General features: G+C 44.1%; 1 protein-coding gene across 1 annotated transcript in view; it reads left to right on the top strand.

Moving 5' to 3' along the window:
* The window catches only part of LOC115112992 (syntaxin-binding protein 4), a 50934-nt gene that overhangs the window by 10492 nt on the left and 25029 nt on the right, over positions 1-15413 (top strand). The window contains exons 6-16 of the mRNA XM_065012699.1: positions 1966-2057; positions 2634-2819; positions 3365-3504; positions 3691-3797; positions 4103-4413; positions 4545-4604; positions 7819-7919; positions 8944-9040; positions 11911-12032; positions 13225-13314; positions 13434-13499. Coding sequence (XP_064868771.1) covers positions 1966-2057; positions 2634-2819; positions 3365-3504; positions 3691-3797; positions 4103-4413; positions 4545-4604; positions 7819-7919; positions 8944-9040; positions 11911-12032; positions 13225-13314; positions 13434-13499 — 1372 coding nt within the window. The remainder of the gene's footprint in view (positions 1-1965; positions 2058-2633; positions 2820-3364; positions 3505-3690; positions 3798-4102; positions 4414-4544; positions 4605-7818; positions 7920-8943; positions 9041-11910; positions 12033-13224; positions 13315-13433; positions 13500-15413) is intronic.

Genomic DNA, 15413 nt, shown 5'->3' with positions numbered 1-15413 from the left:
TGTCTTTTCATCGGTCCTATGCAGTGGTGTAGTGGTGCCTGGAGAAGTGGGTATACTCTAATTTTGCCATAAAGTTCCCAAACGGCCTGCCCAGTGAAGGAATGGCACCCTGTGTGAAAAATCCTATGCTTTCTTATGTTTTTTCAATTTTATTTCCACTCTCAAAAGCACTTTTTAAAAAATAGACCATACATTTTTGTTTCTTTCTATGTCCACAACAATACCACAAACAACATCAAATCAGGTTGGGTGGGCCTGGCTCCCCAGTGGGTGGGCCTCTGTCCACCCAGGCCCATCCATGTCTACGCCCCTGATGCATGATGACAATTGTGCACCAAAAATAGCCTACTAACCAACACTTCGCACTAAACTTTTTCAATACCTGGTTTGCATACTGGTATATATAATTTCGTACCCTACCGGCTACCGATGTCATTCTTCTGTGAGCTGCACACTTGCTGCCTGATGATGATATTCCGTTGAACCTAGGCTTTGTGTGCGGCGCGCATGTGAATATATTTCACGTCCTTTGCGATTGTGCAGGCTACTTTGTGCATGATTTCTCTTTTGTACTACATCATTGATAAATCGTATACCTCCACCACACTACTTTGATATGCATCCGTAAGGATTAAGAAGTATATACGCAAAGCCCACTGAAAAAGTGGGGATATGGTTTATAGCTGCTTATACCATCCACTAACGTTACACCATTTTGTGTTTTACAAAAAGTGAATTCTCCTACATGATTGCGCTGATATTACGGTTGCTTTCTTTTTATAATCACGAATCTGTCACAACCCGAAGGCCTATAGGTTCGCCACTGCGCAAACGTCTATAATAGATATTAAGGCTGTTTAGCTAATGCTTCAAGAAATACGTAGTTTTATGCGCTGACTTAACGGAAGCTGATAATTATGAGTGTTTTACTCCGCTCGTCTCGGGAAGAAATTATGAGTCCTTATTGTCCAAGACCGAGTACAACTGTATCCGACACCGAGACACTCAATATGTGGTCTCGAGACTGGACTACAACACAGTCTCAAAGCCAGGTCAGTAATATTACCTCAGAATGCTGTGATGAGTCATTCAGCTGGTTAAAGTTAAAAACTTCCATAGCATCCTCTGTGACTCTAGTTCTAACTGCTGAGGAAAGGTCTCCACCGGGCCTGACATAAAGGGACCTGGCACTCTGCTAGGCTCTGTGCTTTTCATTGTTTGTCAGCCACAATACAGTCACACCCAACGGCCCAACCGCCAGACAGCTAGACATATACAAGCTGACATATTAGGGACAGAAGACTATCAGAAGACTATCCGGGCTCCTGAAGTGGACCCTTCTCATCTCCAGAAAAAAACAAGGTGAACAACCTACAGATTAGATAAACTAGAATGACAGTCTCATTCACCATTGCACAAAAAGAGTTGTGAGTAAACCACACCCCAAAATATTCAAATAAGCTGCCACCCCTATATTTGAATTATCACTAAAAGATGAAAGAACCTGTGCAAACAATTACTCCGAAGGGCTCAATGGGTTCTTTGGGTCAGTATGGTTCCACAAAGAACTCTCAAGGAACCCTCATTTATTTAGTGTCTATGACACAAAACTGAATCCCAGATCAGACAGTTGGTGGCAAGATGTCAATCCCTCTCTCCAAGACATACTTATTAGGTTATGGCTGGGCTCCAACAAGGGCTCCAAGCACCTAGACTCTTTACCCGAACTCTTAAGACAGTAGACTCTTTACCGCAAGATTAAACTGGATTAGCAGCCTGATCTGATATAGCTCAAATAATCCTAATCTCAACCACTGACAAAGAAGTCACTTTTAATGAGCCCACGCCCGTCAGATGTCACTGGGAATCAATGTCTCTCTGACCATGGGAGGGAGACAGAGATCTACTGCACTGTTTCTATGGGTAAATTGACAGCGTGGGTCTGTGTTTGTGTGTGTCTTCCAGGCGGGAGTTCATAGAGTTGATGAATAAGTATGGTTCTCAAAGCAGTTTTAAAGGAAGCTCAGGGAGAGTCTCCCCTACACAGCTGTCTACAGGTGAGTTGCTGTACCTAGGACCTTTGTGTCCCAAATGGCTCCCATTTGGGAAAAGGGCCCTGGTTAAAGGTAGTGGACTATATAGGGAATAGGGTGCCATTTGGGACTCATAAACTGTACCTGGTTGTCCCCCGTTCCCCTCCTCATCTCCATGTAACACTATAGTATCTTAACCATTATCTTCCTACTTTCACACTCCTAATTCTCATTCATTTTCCCTTTCACAATCCTTACTGTCATCCGTATTCACAATTGTTTTCACCTTCTCCAACTGAGTGCTGGCCCAGCTCCTCTCGCAATCCGCCTCCCTCTCCAAACATCCTTTCACCGACACTCAAATTCAACACGGCATTATTTAAAATAATAGAGCACTGAAACCTACCTTGAGATATGCATGAGAACATTGGGCAACAATGTGGCTAACGTGTGTAGGTGTTTCTCTATGCTAATCAAAAGAGCTGTTTTTACACCTCACAATGTGTGATTCATTATTGGCTCCTGTACCAATGTATGTCATCGATCGGAAGTAACAAACCTCTTCTCTCTCTCTCTCTCTCTCTCTCACTTCCCCCCCAGGAGGCAAGACAGACACGGCCTCCTCCTCTTCCTCCTCCAGATCTACCAGTCCCACCAGCCAGCTCCTCAGCCCTAAAGAGGGGGTCACAGGACCCCCTTACACCCCTGGACCCCTCTATACCACTGGGCCCCCTACACATCAAACCCTAACACAACCCCTACACAGCACGTCTTCAACAAGTAAGTGTCAGGCAGAAATAGAACGAGACAGTTGAAGCACCGGGAATATTGCACTTGTTGTCACTGTCTGTTTGTCCTCATAATTTAAAATCCAGACAGAACGTTTTTTCCAGATAACCAGATAGATATATGGCCAGGTTATATATCCCTGATGTCCTTGTGTCACTAAGATAGATTGAAAGGTTGTAACAGTTTATCCTTGATATCCTTTTATATAAGATCTAGTTGTGTAACACAAAACAATATATTGAATGTGTGCATGATGCTGAACAGTCACGTTGCTCTCTGACAGAAGAGAAACCCTCACATGTATAGAAGGAGAGAGATAGAGAAAGATACAAATACAAAGGAAGAGAGATTTGTTCAGGGACAGCCTGAATGAAACCGATGTGTTTTTGTGTGTTTATTTAATCATGCTCACAGTCTGTGTGCTAGTCTGAGATATACTGCACACTCTCACTTCCTCTTCCTCTCTCCCTGACTGCCCCTTTCTTATCTTTCTCTCTTTCCCTGCCCTATTATATACTTCTCTCTCTCTCTCTGTCTCTTGCTCTCTCTCGACAGCGTCATTCAGTTGATATGCATCTCAAAGGGAACAGGCCTGGGCCTCATCATAAAAGGTGGAGCTAACCGAACCGAGGGACCAATGGTGTTGATTCAGGAAATAATACCTGGAGGAGACTGCCAGAGGGTGACTTGTCACTATGTTTACCTTTTGATACAGGGGGAATCAGGTGTTATTCATGGGTTTTTACATGGGGTTTTGTGGGAAGACATAAAGTGTGAGACAGGAAAAATATGTGTTGGTTCAACTGACAATGACCATGTTTATTATAGTCAAACTATAGACTAATGATATTCTCTATCTGCATTGCAGGACGGTAGACTACAGCCAGGAGATCAGCTGGTGTCGATTAATAAGGAGTCGTTAGTTGGAGTGACCTATGAGGAGGCTAGAAGTATCCTGACATGCACCAAACTCAGGTGGGGCGCACCTGTATGACTTTACCTGAATATGTATTGACAGGATAAACCTCCCAAGGTCTACCACCTTGTTTTCAAGGGGTTCATGTATAAAGATACAGTAGAAGAAGAGTAAACATATCTACTGTAGTAATTGTGTGAACTGTAACCTAGGATGCGTTCATGGCACCTTATTCTTTAAATAGCGCACCACTTTTGACTTGATCCCTATGGGCCCTGGTAAAAAATAGTGCCATTTGGGATGTATTCATATTTACTACTTTATAAGTATTCCAATCCATTCTCATTTCTCTGTCCTTCTTCAGACCAGACCCTACGGTGGAGATAGCGTTTATGAGACACAGGTCTTCCTCCAGCTCTGCTTCCTCCAGCAGTGGCCCCCAGAGCCCTATCACCCCCCAGGGCCCAGTCAGCGGAGCCCCCGCAGTGCCCCCCATCAGGAGAGAGACCATGGCTGTGCTGGGGGCCCTGCCTCCCCCTGCATCACTGCTCCAGCACAGGAGAACCACACTCCCTGCAGCCCTCCCTGGGGTTCCCCTGGTGGTGCCCAAGATCACCTCCACCCCCAACCCCGCCAGCGAGACCCTGCCATCTGTCAACCTTAGCCAAGTTAGAGGCTGAGGCTCGAACACACGTTCAACACACACACCCACTCACACCAGTCTTCTCTGAAAATGGTTATTCCTCCTATATAGTATTAATGGTTGGTGTGGTTTGTGTGGTTGTGTCCTGCAGGTTCGAATGAGAACAGAACAGGCGTGTGTCTCCTCCCCCGTCAGAGTCCCAGCACCACAGATGCCAAGCCTGGTGAGATCTGTCTACTTCTCTATCATCTCTGTGTCTCTGTCTCTGTTTTTCTCTCTTTCGCTCCTCCAATTATTTCTCTCTCTCTCAGCCTCTCTCTCTCTCAGCCTCTCTCTTTTAGCCTTTCTTTCTCTCAGCCTCTCTCTCTCTCTCTCCTTCTTTCTTCTTCTCCACCCTCTCGGTCTCACCTTCACATTTGCCTCTGGGCTAATATAACTATTCTGACATGTCTTAGTTATTGATGTACATTTGGAACATGGTGTCCCATGGCTTTAAGACATGTCCCAGTCCCACCCTCTCATACAGTACACCTACACTTTGAATGCATCACAAATGGCACTCTATAGGGCTCTGGTAAAAAGTACTGTACTATATAGGGTATAGGGTGCCCTTTGGGACTCACACCTCCAGGTGGGAACTATACTGGGAAACTGGTCACAGCAGGTTGTAAAGAAGAGATTAATAGTCAAATGAGGGTGTGCCTTTTAGCCCTTATCTCTCTCCACAGGACAGAGCCATGTCATAAACGCAGTCAGTGAGTCAGGCAAACAACCAGCCCAAGTAATGATGTGACCTATACTTGAAACCTACATTTGAAAACCAGTTCTAACATGATATCTTGTCAAACTCACACGCACACCTCACTCCACGTGTGTCTCTGTGTAATTTCAAGGGTTCACAACTGTTCTGTGCGTTGTTGTGTATCTGTTCTGTGTTGTTGTTCTAGGCAGTTTTACTTCACTGAACTGGGTTGTACAGTTCTAAAGAAATGTACTCTGCTCTACTCTGTTCTATACCACTCTAAGCAGTTCAAAGCAATTCTATAAGGTTATGTGGGGTACCAAAGTTCCCCCTTGTGAGAAAATGAAGTATATTCTATTCTGCTCTATAATGCCCTATGTTGTCTTCTAGAGTTGGCCATATGAGCCCTGGTCAAAAGTAATGCACTATATAGGGAATAGGGAGCCATTTGGGAACCCAGAATCAGATATATCAGAGACTGTTGTGTTGGTACATAGAAAAGGAACAAAAAAAAAATCAGAATTCACACTAAGAGTGTTACTATTTGAATAAGGCTTTACACTTAGCAGTGTGTTAATGTAACACTTCTGGTGCCTATATGGGTCCACAGACTCAACACTTAGCAGTGTGTTAATGTAACACTTCTGGTGCCTATATGGGTCCACAGACAGTGTGTTAATGTAACACTTCTGGTGCCTATATGGGTCCACAGACTCAACACTTAGCAGTGTGTTAATGTAACACTTCTGGTGCCTATATGGGTCCACAGACTCAACACTTAGCAGTGTGTTAATGTAACACTTCTGGTGCCTATATGGGTCCACAGACTCAACACTTAGCAGTGTGTTAATGTAACACTTCTGGTGCCTGTATGGGTCCACAGACTCAACACTTAGCAGTGTGTTAATGTAACACTTCTGGTGCCTGTATGGGTCCACAGACTCAACACTTAGCAGTGTGTTAATGTAACACTTCTGGTGCCTGTATGGGTCCACAGACTCAACACTTAGCAGTGTGTTAATGTAACACTTCTGGTGCCTATATGGGTCCACAGACTCAACACTTAGCAGTGTGTTAATGTAACACTTCTGGTGCCTATATGGGTCCACAGACTCAACACTTAGCAGTGTGTTAATGTAACACTTCTGGTGCCTATATGGGTCCACAGACTCAACACTTAGCAGTGTGTTAATGTAACACTTCTGGTGCCTATATGGGTCCACAGACTCAACACTTAGCAGTGTGTTAATGTAACACTTCTGGTGCCTATATGGGTCCACAGACTCAACACTTTCAGTGTTGATTTAACTCTGTTTGTTTTTTAACACTGGAGATTTGGCTGTGTAGACTGGTAGGACAGATGTAGCGTGGTGTGGCGTGCAGCCAGGAAGGAGGAGATCGAGTGAGGCGGGAGACGCTTCATCTGAATGTGTCAAAACAAGACATGTCTATTAGGTGGAAAAAGGCTAATCTGGCCTTGGATGTCTTGTCTACACAGTCTAGGGGACATTTCGTCCCGCACTTGGACCTAGAGGTGTCAAAAACAAGACACTGTCATCTTCCGGATGGAATCCCTTCTCAGAATAATGTTCTTCGAGCGGCTTTGGTATGATGAGTGATGTTGTCTTGATGTTCTGTGTTGCTCAACATGTTAATGATCAGTTGATACAGAGATGTGAATGATTGGCAGATAGGCTTCCTTCAAGTGTTGCCCAGAATGTTAATGTTCAGTTGGTGCAGCCATTTAATCAGATATGACTCCTGTGCACACATTTTAAACGTTTACTGCATTTGTCAACGTAACCTAAAACTGTTTTACATACATTGTCTACCTTCTTTACCTATACTAATTACCTGAACTACCTCGATTTACCACTTCCAAACTTTCAATTTATTATAATAATAATAACAACATATGCCATTTAGCAGATGCTTTTATCCAAAGTGACTTACAGTCATGTTTGCATACATTTTACGTTCAGGTGGTCCCGGGAATCAAACCCATTATTCTGGCGTTGGAAACGCCATGCTCTATCAACAGAGCTACAGAAGACTATATCTGTATATATACTATATCTGTCTGTCAGAGGACTGTACAAAGGACTGCATATGTCTATCATCTTGCTATGTCGTGAGCTTGGTAGATTTTTAACAAATATAATGTGGTGGTTTGAAAAGCTGTGAAGCAGAGCCGTCCATCAGAATAGTAATTTCCTCCCTCGTTCTTTCTGTCTTTTCTCCTCTGTGCCTTTCTCTCTAATTATGCCTCGCTCCAGACTCTGTGATACTGTCTGTTTACACCTGTAGCTCACCTGGGGTGCGTTCAGTTCACTTAAACGTTTGCTACATCGCTGAGCGTTTTTAACTGAACAACACATTTTCCACAAACTTTCTTGTACTGAAAAGACTTTGAGATACTTTTGCTCCTTTTGGTGGGTGTGCTGGTGTGTGGCTTGAAGCAACGAGTGATGCATTTAAAGAGCAGGTCTGCATTTTGACCCATAACCCAACCCCTCCCCGTTTTTCAACTGGTCGTTCAGTTCAGTAACGTTTCCGTTCAATTGAACGTTCTATTACACTTTTATGTACTGAACGCAGACCTGTTCTCTCTCTCTCTCATGTAAATGCAATAAACATAAGTCATAAACGTCAAAGAAGAGATACATTAACACCTCACCTGTGTCCCGATACTCAGAATCCTACCCTGCCTGTCAGCCAAACAGCATCCAGCAAACACCACACAGGAAGTGCTCCCTCAGCTCCATCAGTCGCCTCAAACTGGAGAGGCTGGAGCAGGTGTGTGTGTGTGTGTGTGTGTGTGTGGAAGTTTGTGTATTTGTTAGCGTGTATTGGTGAACTGTACTGTCAGGTCCATAATGATAAGCACCCTTGATAAAGAGCAAAAAAGACTATAAATAAAAATGACAAACAATGAGCTATATTGTATGCACATAAATAAAATGTTATACTAATACAATAGTTCAGAGAAAGAGCTTTTGTTTAACAAATAATAACTGTATAACTCACAGGAGGCTGGTGGCACTTTAACGGGCTTGTGGTAATGGCTGGAATGTAATGTGTGTAATGGTATCAAGCACATAGTTTCTATGTGTTTGATACCATTCCATTCGTTCTGTTCCTGCCATTATTATGAGCCGTCCTCCCCTCAGCAGCCTCCACTGGTATGACTGTATGTGCCTGTACCTGAGGATTTGTGAGTATGTGTGTAGGAATGTTTGTGATTGTCTTGGTGTGTCTGTAGATGTATGTGTACAGTATGGATGTGGTTTGATGCTAGGGTCATTGCAGTGTAATGATTGTGTTGACTTTGACCCCTCCCTGCAGAGGCATTGCTCAATAAGCGATTACTGCTGCTGGCCACTCATTTGCTCTGGCCTAATCAAATGGATGCCTACACTCTTAGAAAAAATGTGCTATCTAGAACCTAAAAGGATTCTTTGGCTGTGCCCATAGAAGAACCATGTTTGGTTCCAGGTAAAACCCTTTTGGCTTCCACGTAAAACCCTTTTCACAGAGGGTTCTACCTGGAACCCTTTTTTCTAAGAGTGTACAGTCAAGCCAATGTGCATGTTACTGTGTGTGTGCGCGCACGCGTTGGGGTGCATGTTGTCCAAGCTGCTCCAATCCCTCTCCCACAACATCATTGGAAAATCGATAGGCACTATTCACATTCAGCACACTAGGTGTGCGTGTGTTTACTACTCTGTGTGTGTAGTCATGTGTGTATAAATGTGTGAGGGTAGGGTGTGTGTCTTTGATACGGTGTGTGTAAACTCTGTATGTGTGTGTGTGTTGGCAGGCTCTGGATGCATTAGGACTGAATCCTACGGAGGCACAGAGACAGACGTTGAGGGCCAGACTGCGAACAGACCCTGCTGGGACCGTGGCCTACGCAGGTAAGACTACACTTCACCATAACCTTACCTGATCCTAACTCTAACCCTAAGCCTGCTGGGACAGAGGCCTACGCAGGTAAGACTACACTTCACCATAACCTTACCTGATCCTAACTCTAACCCTAAGCCTGCTGGGACAGAGGCCTACGCAGGTAAGACTACACTTCACCATAACCTTACCTCACCATAGCTCTAACCCTGCTCTGACCGTGGCCTACGCAGGTAAGACTACACTTCACCATAACCTTACCTCACCATAGCTCTAACCCTGCTCTGACCGTGGCCTACGCAGGTAAGACTACACTTCACCATAACCTTACCTGACCCTAACTATTATTCTACGCAGGCAAGATTGACCCTTACACAGGTAACACATATCATGTCCCGCTATATCTAAACTATACTGTATAGATAAATGTGATTTTTTTTTTATTGAATGAAAGCTTTTAAATTGCTTTTGTTAAGTTCCCCAATAAGAAATCAAAAATCGTCGCTCAACAGAAATAGGGAACTACCAAATGACATTGAAAACCGAAACAGGTGGGGGTTTAAAATTGGTTCTGAAAGACATCCATGGGGGTGCCTACAGACTGGATTCTGACCAAGCAAACTTGTGTTAATGTGGTCTTAACACACACCCAGTAGATTTGCCTGATATCAGAAACTAAAGGAAAAGAAAACCCACACCAGCGTAGGTAGGGGAGTGCAAATAACCGTGGAGCAAACCAAGCAGGTGAGACAAGACTTAAACTTAAAAAGGAAGAGCTAGTGGTATCGCTCTTCCAACATCTCTCATGCTAACTGGAGCACTGGGCCAGCACAGGGGAAACTAACGACTAACTAACATTTACATTTACATTTAAGTCATTTAGCAGACGCTCTTATCCAGAGCGACTTACAAATTGGTGCATTCACCTTATGACCTCCAGTGGAACAGTAGTGCATCTAAATCTTTTCAGGGGAGGGGGTGAGAGGGATTACTTTATCCTATCCTAGGTATTCCTTAAAGAGGTGGGGTTTCAGGTGTCTCCGGAAGGTGGTGATTGACTCCGCTGTCCTGGCGTCGTGAGGGAGTTTGTTCCACCATTGGGGGGCCAGAGCAGCGAACAGTTTTGACTGGGCTGAGCGGGAACTGTACTTCCTCAGTGGTAGGGAGGCGAGCAGGCCAGAGGTGGATGAACGCAGTGCCCTTGTTTGGGTGTAGGGCCTGATCAGAGCCTGGAGGTACTGAAAGCTCCGTAGGCAAGCACCATGGTCTTGTAGCGGATGCGAGCTTCAACTGGAAGCCAGTGGAGGGAGCGGAGGAGCGGGGTGACGTGAGAGAACTTGGGAAGGTTGAACACCAGACGGGCTGCCTGGATGAGTTGTAGGGTTTAATGGCACAACCCAGCCAACAGCGAGTGCAGTAATCCAGACGGGAGATGACAAGTGCCTGGATTAGACCTGCGCCGCTTCCTGTGTGAGGCAGGGTCGGCGTACTCTGCGGATGTTGTAGAGCATGAACCTACAGGAACGGGCCACCGCCTTGATGTTAGTTGAGAACGACAGGGTGTTGTCCAGGATCACGCCAAGGTTCTTAGCGCTCTGGGAGGAGGACACAATGGAGTTGTCAACCGTGATGGCGAGATCATGGAACGGGCAGTCCTTCCCCGGGAGGAAGAGCAGCTCCGTCTTGCCGAGGTTCAGCTTGAGGTGGTGATCCGTCATCCACACGGATATGTCTGCCAGACATGCAGAGATGCGATTCGCCACCTGGTCATCAGAAGGGGGAAACCAGGCGACAGGGGCAACACATCCTGACCAACGAGGAGGATTCCAATCAAGGCAAACCACACCCAAACAAAACCAACATCGAAATTGAAAACCAAATCAATCTAAACCCCAAAGCCTATAACACTTTCAACACCTCATGTGCATTCACATTGAATAGTGGTGGGTGCAATGTAGCGGCGGCAGCCTACCAGAAGAGATGGAGGCGTGGCCTATTGAAGGGGGGGTGGCTTTCACTTAATTGTTTGGCCACCCTTGAGAGTGAATATCATTCCAGGTAATGTCTTCTGTTGAGATGTTTTTTTATTATTATAATGTTCACTGACTGCACAGAATCTTAAATTACAGTACATCTGGGTAAGTATTGTCATACTAAAGAGCCTGGGAAGATTTCCATTGATCAGATGGTCACCATTTGGTTAGAATATTGTAACCAGATAAAGTGAAACTTCACCGTTAGACATTATTTGGGGTGTTGTTCCAGTCTCCCTACATAATTATGATTGATGAGAGGCGTTTCAGACATAATTATGTACCATAGTGGTATTTGTTTATTTTCACGCTGGGAGAGGTCAACCAATTGCGTCATCGGTTGATTGAGCCTGCTGTCTGATCTAAAAGGGAATGAGGTCGAGTTTTGTAGAAATTATTGTGGCCTTTGTGTTCACCGATTGGGATAAAAACGCTTGCAGTGAGTAGATATGGTTGGCCTTCTTCAATAGAGCCATTGGACTTGTCTCAACGATGTTCTTATATGCCACGACATTGCAGGATATCTAGGTTGACACATACTGTCTGTAAAAAATTGTTGGAAAAATGGCTTGTGTCATGCACAAAGTATATGTCCTAACCGACTTGCCAAAACTATAGTTTGTTAACAAGAAATTTGTGGAGTGGTTGAAAAAATGAGTTTTAATGACTCCAACCTAAGTGTATATAAACTTCTGACTTCAACTGTATGTATAATGTAGCATGTTTCTATTGAAACTAACAACAGGCAACAGTCTTTTCTTATGTGTTTTTCAGCGATACAAAATTGTGCAACGAGCATCTATATTCATAGATTGTGATTATAAAACACATGTTATTACTCTGTGCAGACTTTGAGACACTGACACGGGAGCTGTTCACGCTTCAGTTTGAGGAGTCAGGGGCCGGAGGTCAAGGCTCCAGGTTCGTGTCCGATGACCTCTCCAGTCTCCTAGAGTCACCTACCAACACGGTAGGAGATATTAATACTGTACCCCACCTCTTTAAGGAATACCTAGGATAGGATAAAGTAATCCCCCCTTAAAAGACCTAGATGCACTATTGTAAAGTGGCTGTTCCACTGGATGTCATAAGGTGAAAGCACCAATTTGTAAGTCGCTCTGGATAAGAGCGTCTGCTAAATGACTTAAATGTAAATGTATACTTTAGCCTCTAGGGTTTTCTTCTGTCAAGACGTCAAAGCTAATCCATTGTAGTTGGTTAAGTGCACATCAGACTGCGAAATTTCAAATGGGTATGATGATTTGCAGCTCTGTCTTATGCTAAGGTGGCGATGGGCAACTCTAGTCCTCAGGGCCTGATTGGTGATACACTTTTGCCCCAGCAAACATACCTGACTCCAATAATCAACTAATCATGGTCTTTAGTTTAGAATGCAATTAATTTAGTCAGCTATATGGCTGGGTGAAAAGTGTGACACCAATCAGGCCCTGAGGACTAGAGTTGCCCATCCCTGCACTAACAGTGTTTCTCTATTGTAGCATTCCTGTTTGCTGTAGTAAACATCCATGTGTACAGTGTAGTAGTGGTTATGGATATTGACCTGTTGATGCTCTGCTTGAAGGTGATTAATGTGTGTAGTAGTGTGATTGTACAATATATGTTTGCAGTAAAGTCTTCAGTAACCGATCTATTAGGGGTTTTGGGACACCCATCTGTTGGGACATCCATCTGTTCCATGTATTTGAACTGTTCCAGAGCTAGAACACCTGATTCAACTTGTCAACTACTGTAATTATCAAGCCCATGTTAGGTGCACCAGGTAAGCTAGTTCAGGACTACAACAAAGTTGTGAAATATCTAGGGGTCCCCGAGGATAGGTTTGAAAACCACTGGCCTATATGCATGTGTTCCTATGTTGTAGTGTGTGTGTGTGAGAGTGTAATACAGACTGTAACTAAATCATGTAGTAACATGTTATTTTAATGATGTGTTCCTGTGTTGATGCTATACATGCTGGTAATGCCTGTTTGATGTAAAGCCTTTGACAAGTTGTTAGTCCCATGTTCCGTTGCTGTGATTGTGTGAAGTAGAGCCTTTATTCATGTCCCTCTGTCTTCCTGTCTCTCCAGATCATCCTTCACTGTTAGATCAGCCTTCACTGTCTCTGTCTAATAATGTCCCTGTTGTCCTGTATCTGTCAGCCTTCACTGTCTGACTCTGATGACCTGGAGGAGATGGAGAGACTGAGGAAAGACCACATCGAGGCTCTGAGAGAGATCAAGAAACTACAGGTATCACAGGAGTTAGAGAAATCAAACATTAGTAGGTCAGAAAACAGGAACATTTGTGTGTAGACTTTAGAGAATATATAGGCTTTTTTATTTTCTTGCCGTGTCTCTACATTCTCCAGGAGCAGTTGGCAGAGTCAGAGAGATTTCACCTGCAGATGCAGGAAGAGCTGAACATGGTCAAACAGGTGATTTTAGTATACTTTATCTGACCTTACACATACATCTGAAGCTCACTTACTGGAAGTTAGCTGGTTTTGTTGAGCTTTTTTGGGGGGTGCGTAGTTTGCCCATTCACCAGAGGGCGCTCTGCACAAGCATGCACACTTACACATACATGCGTTTTATTCTGTAGGGTTCTTTGTCTTATGAAGAAGCAGAGAACAAACCAGACACTTGAGGCCATATCAGGCTGCTGAGGGGAGGATGGCTCATAATAATGGCAGAAACCGAGCAAATGGAATGCTATCAAACACCTGCAGACCGTGTGTTTGATGTGTTTGATACCATTCCACTCCAGTCATTACCACGAGCCCGTTCTCCCCAATTAAGGTGCCACCAACCTCCTGTGCTTGAGTCCAACTGATGTTTTGTTAATGACCGGTCGTGAAGAGGTAGCATAAGACTAGCATGCAATCTTTTAAATGCATGTTTCTAGATTACAGTTTATATTCAGCAAGCGATGGTGTTTTCTTGGTCTTAGACTGTGGACTTCATACAAGATTGTCCAGGTTTGTCTTGTGGATGACCATGTCTGAAATCTGCCTTGCCTACTACTTGCTAACGACGTACTGTACTAATCTTACTACATACTATTTAGAACATACTTTTTTAGTAAAAACGCAGTAAGCAACGAATATAAACTAAGCTCATCCATACTAAGAATGCATCATGTTCTTTTTAATTAACTAGGGAAGTCAGTTAAGAACAATTCTTATTTACAATGACGGCCTACCCCAGCCAAACCCTAATCCGGATGATACTGGGCCAATTGTGCGCAACCCTATGGGACTCCGATCACGACATGTTGTGACAGAGCCTGGAATCGAACCAAGGTCTGTAGTGACGCCCCTAGCACTGAGATGCGCCACTCGGGAGCCCCTAATGTGTAATTGCGTTAATTCCCGCCATTCGTACGTTTTTGTACAGCACGTCCCTTTATCTGATTATCAGCTGTTGTCAAACGCACGTGGGTAGAGAAAGACAATTCTCTTCCTCAACCGTGTGCGGAGAATTCTAGTAGATGAAAAGCCCAAATTAGTATGACATCCTGGCATTTACTACATTTGACATTTCACATGCTGTAACACTTTCTATTTTTGCATACCCAAAAACCCTGCTATTTATGGTAGAATGCATCAAGGGGTATTCGGACACGGCCGATAAACTGATAACCCATGAGCATCACATACTGCATACACCCAACCACATGAGCGTCACATACTGAAACCAACAAACCCCTCATTATGAACTCCTTAATTCGCTACGGGACCCTAGAGCAGTCACACACTCTCTCAAACTTCCCCTCCATGCATGTCGTCATCATTCCTAAGCATCTTTTCTCTCTGAGTGTGTTGAGAACACGGGATTTAAGCACGTACTGTATTGTAGTAGCACCGAGGCAATACTCACCGTGTGTAGGAGGGAGAAACGGACGGCACCGTGTAGGGTTACTGTATGATGTGTGAGCCTACAGGGAACATAGAGGCGGGTGCACCCTAAATAGATCCTCCCTGTATTGTGAGTCATTGACACAGCACACCTCTTCTTCTCTCTGGTTGCATCCCAAATGACACTCTATTCCCTATATAGTGCACTACTTTTGACTAGGCCCATTGTAGTGCAATTAGGGGATAGTGTGTCATTTGGGACTCATCCTCTGAAGCATAAAGCACACAGATCAATTTCCAAATGTGATATATCCCAACAGTCACTAGGATAGTAACATATTTATTCGGTTTCTCCATATCCCTCTAACTTCCTCCTGTACATAATGTTCATCACGACACTGATTGCATATTATGTAGTCACTACCTGGTTATCAGATTAAGTTCTACACCAGGGCTGCCCAATACTGGTCCTGGAGGGCTGAAACATTTCAG

This window comes from Oncorhynchus nerka, linkage group LG28, assembly GCF_034236695.1.
Source record: "Oncorhynchus nerka isolate Pitt River linkage group LG28, Oner_Uvic_2.0, whole genome shotgun sequence".
Classification (NCBI taxonomy): domain Eukaryota; kingdom Metazoa; phylum Chordata; class Actinopteri; order Salmoniformes; family Salmonidae; genus Oncorhynchus; species Oncorhynchus nerka.
Note: the sequence above shows the minus strand (reverse complement) of the source record. Positions and strands in the feature narration are given on the sequence as shown.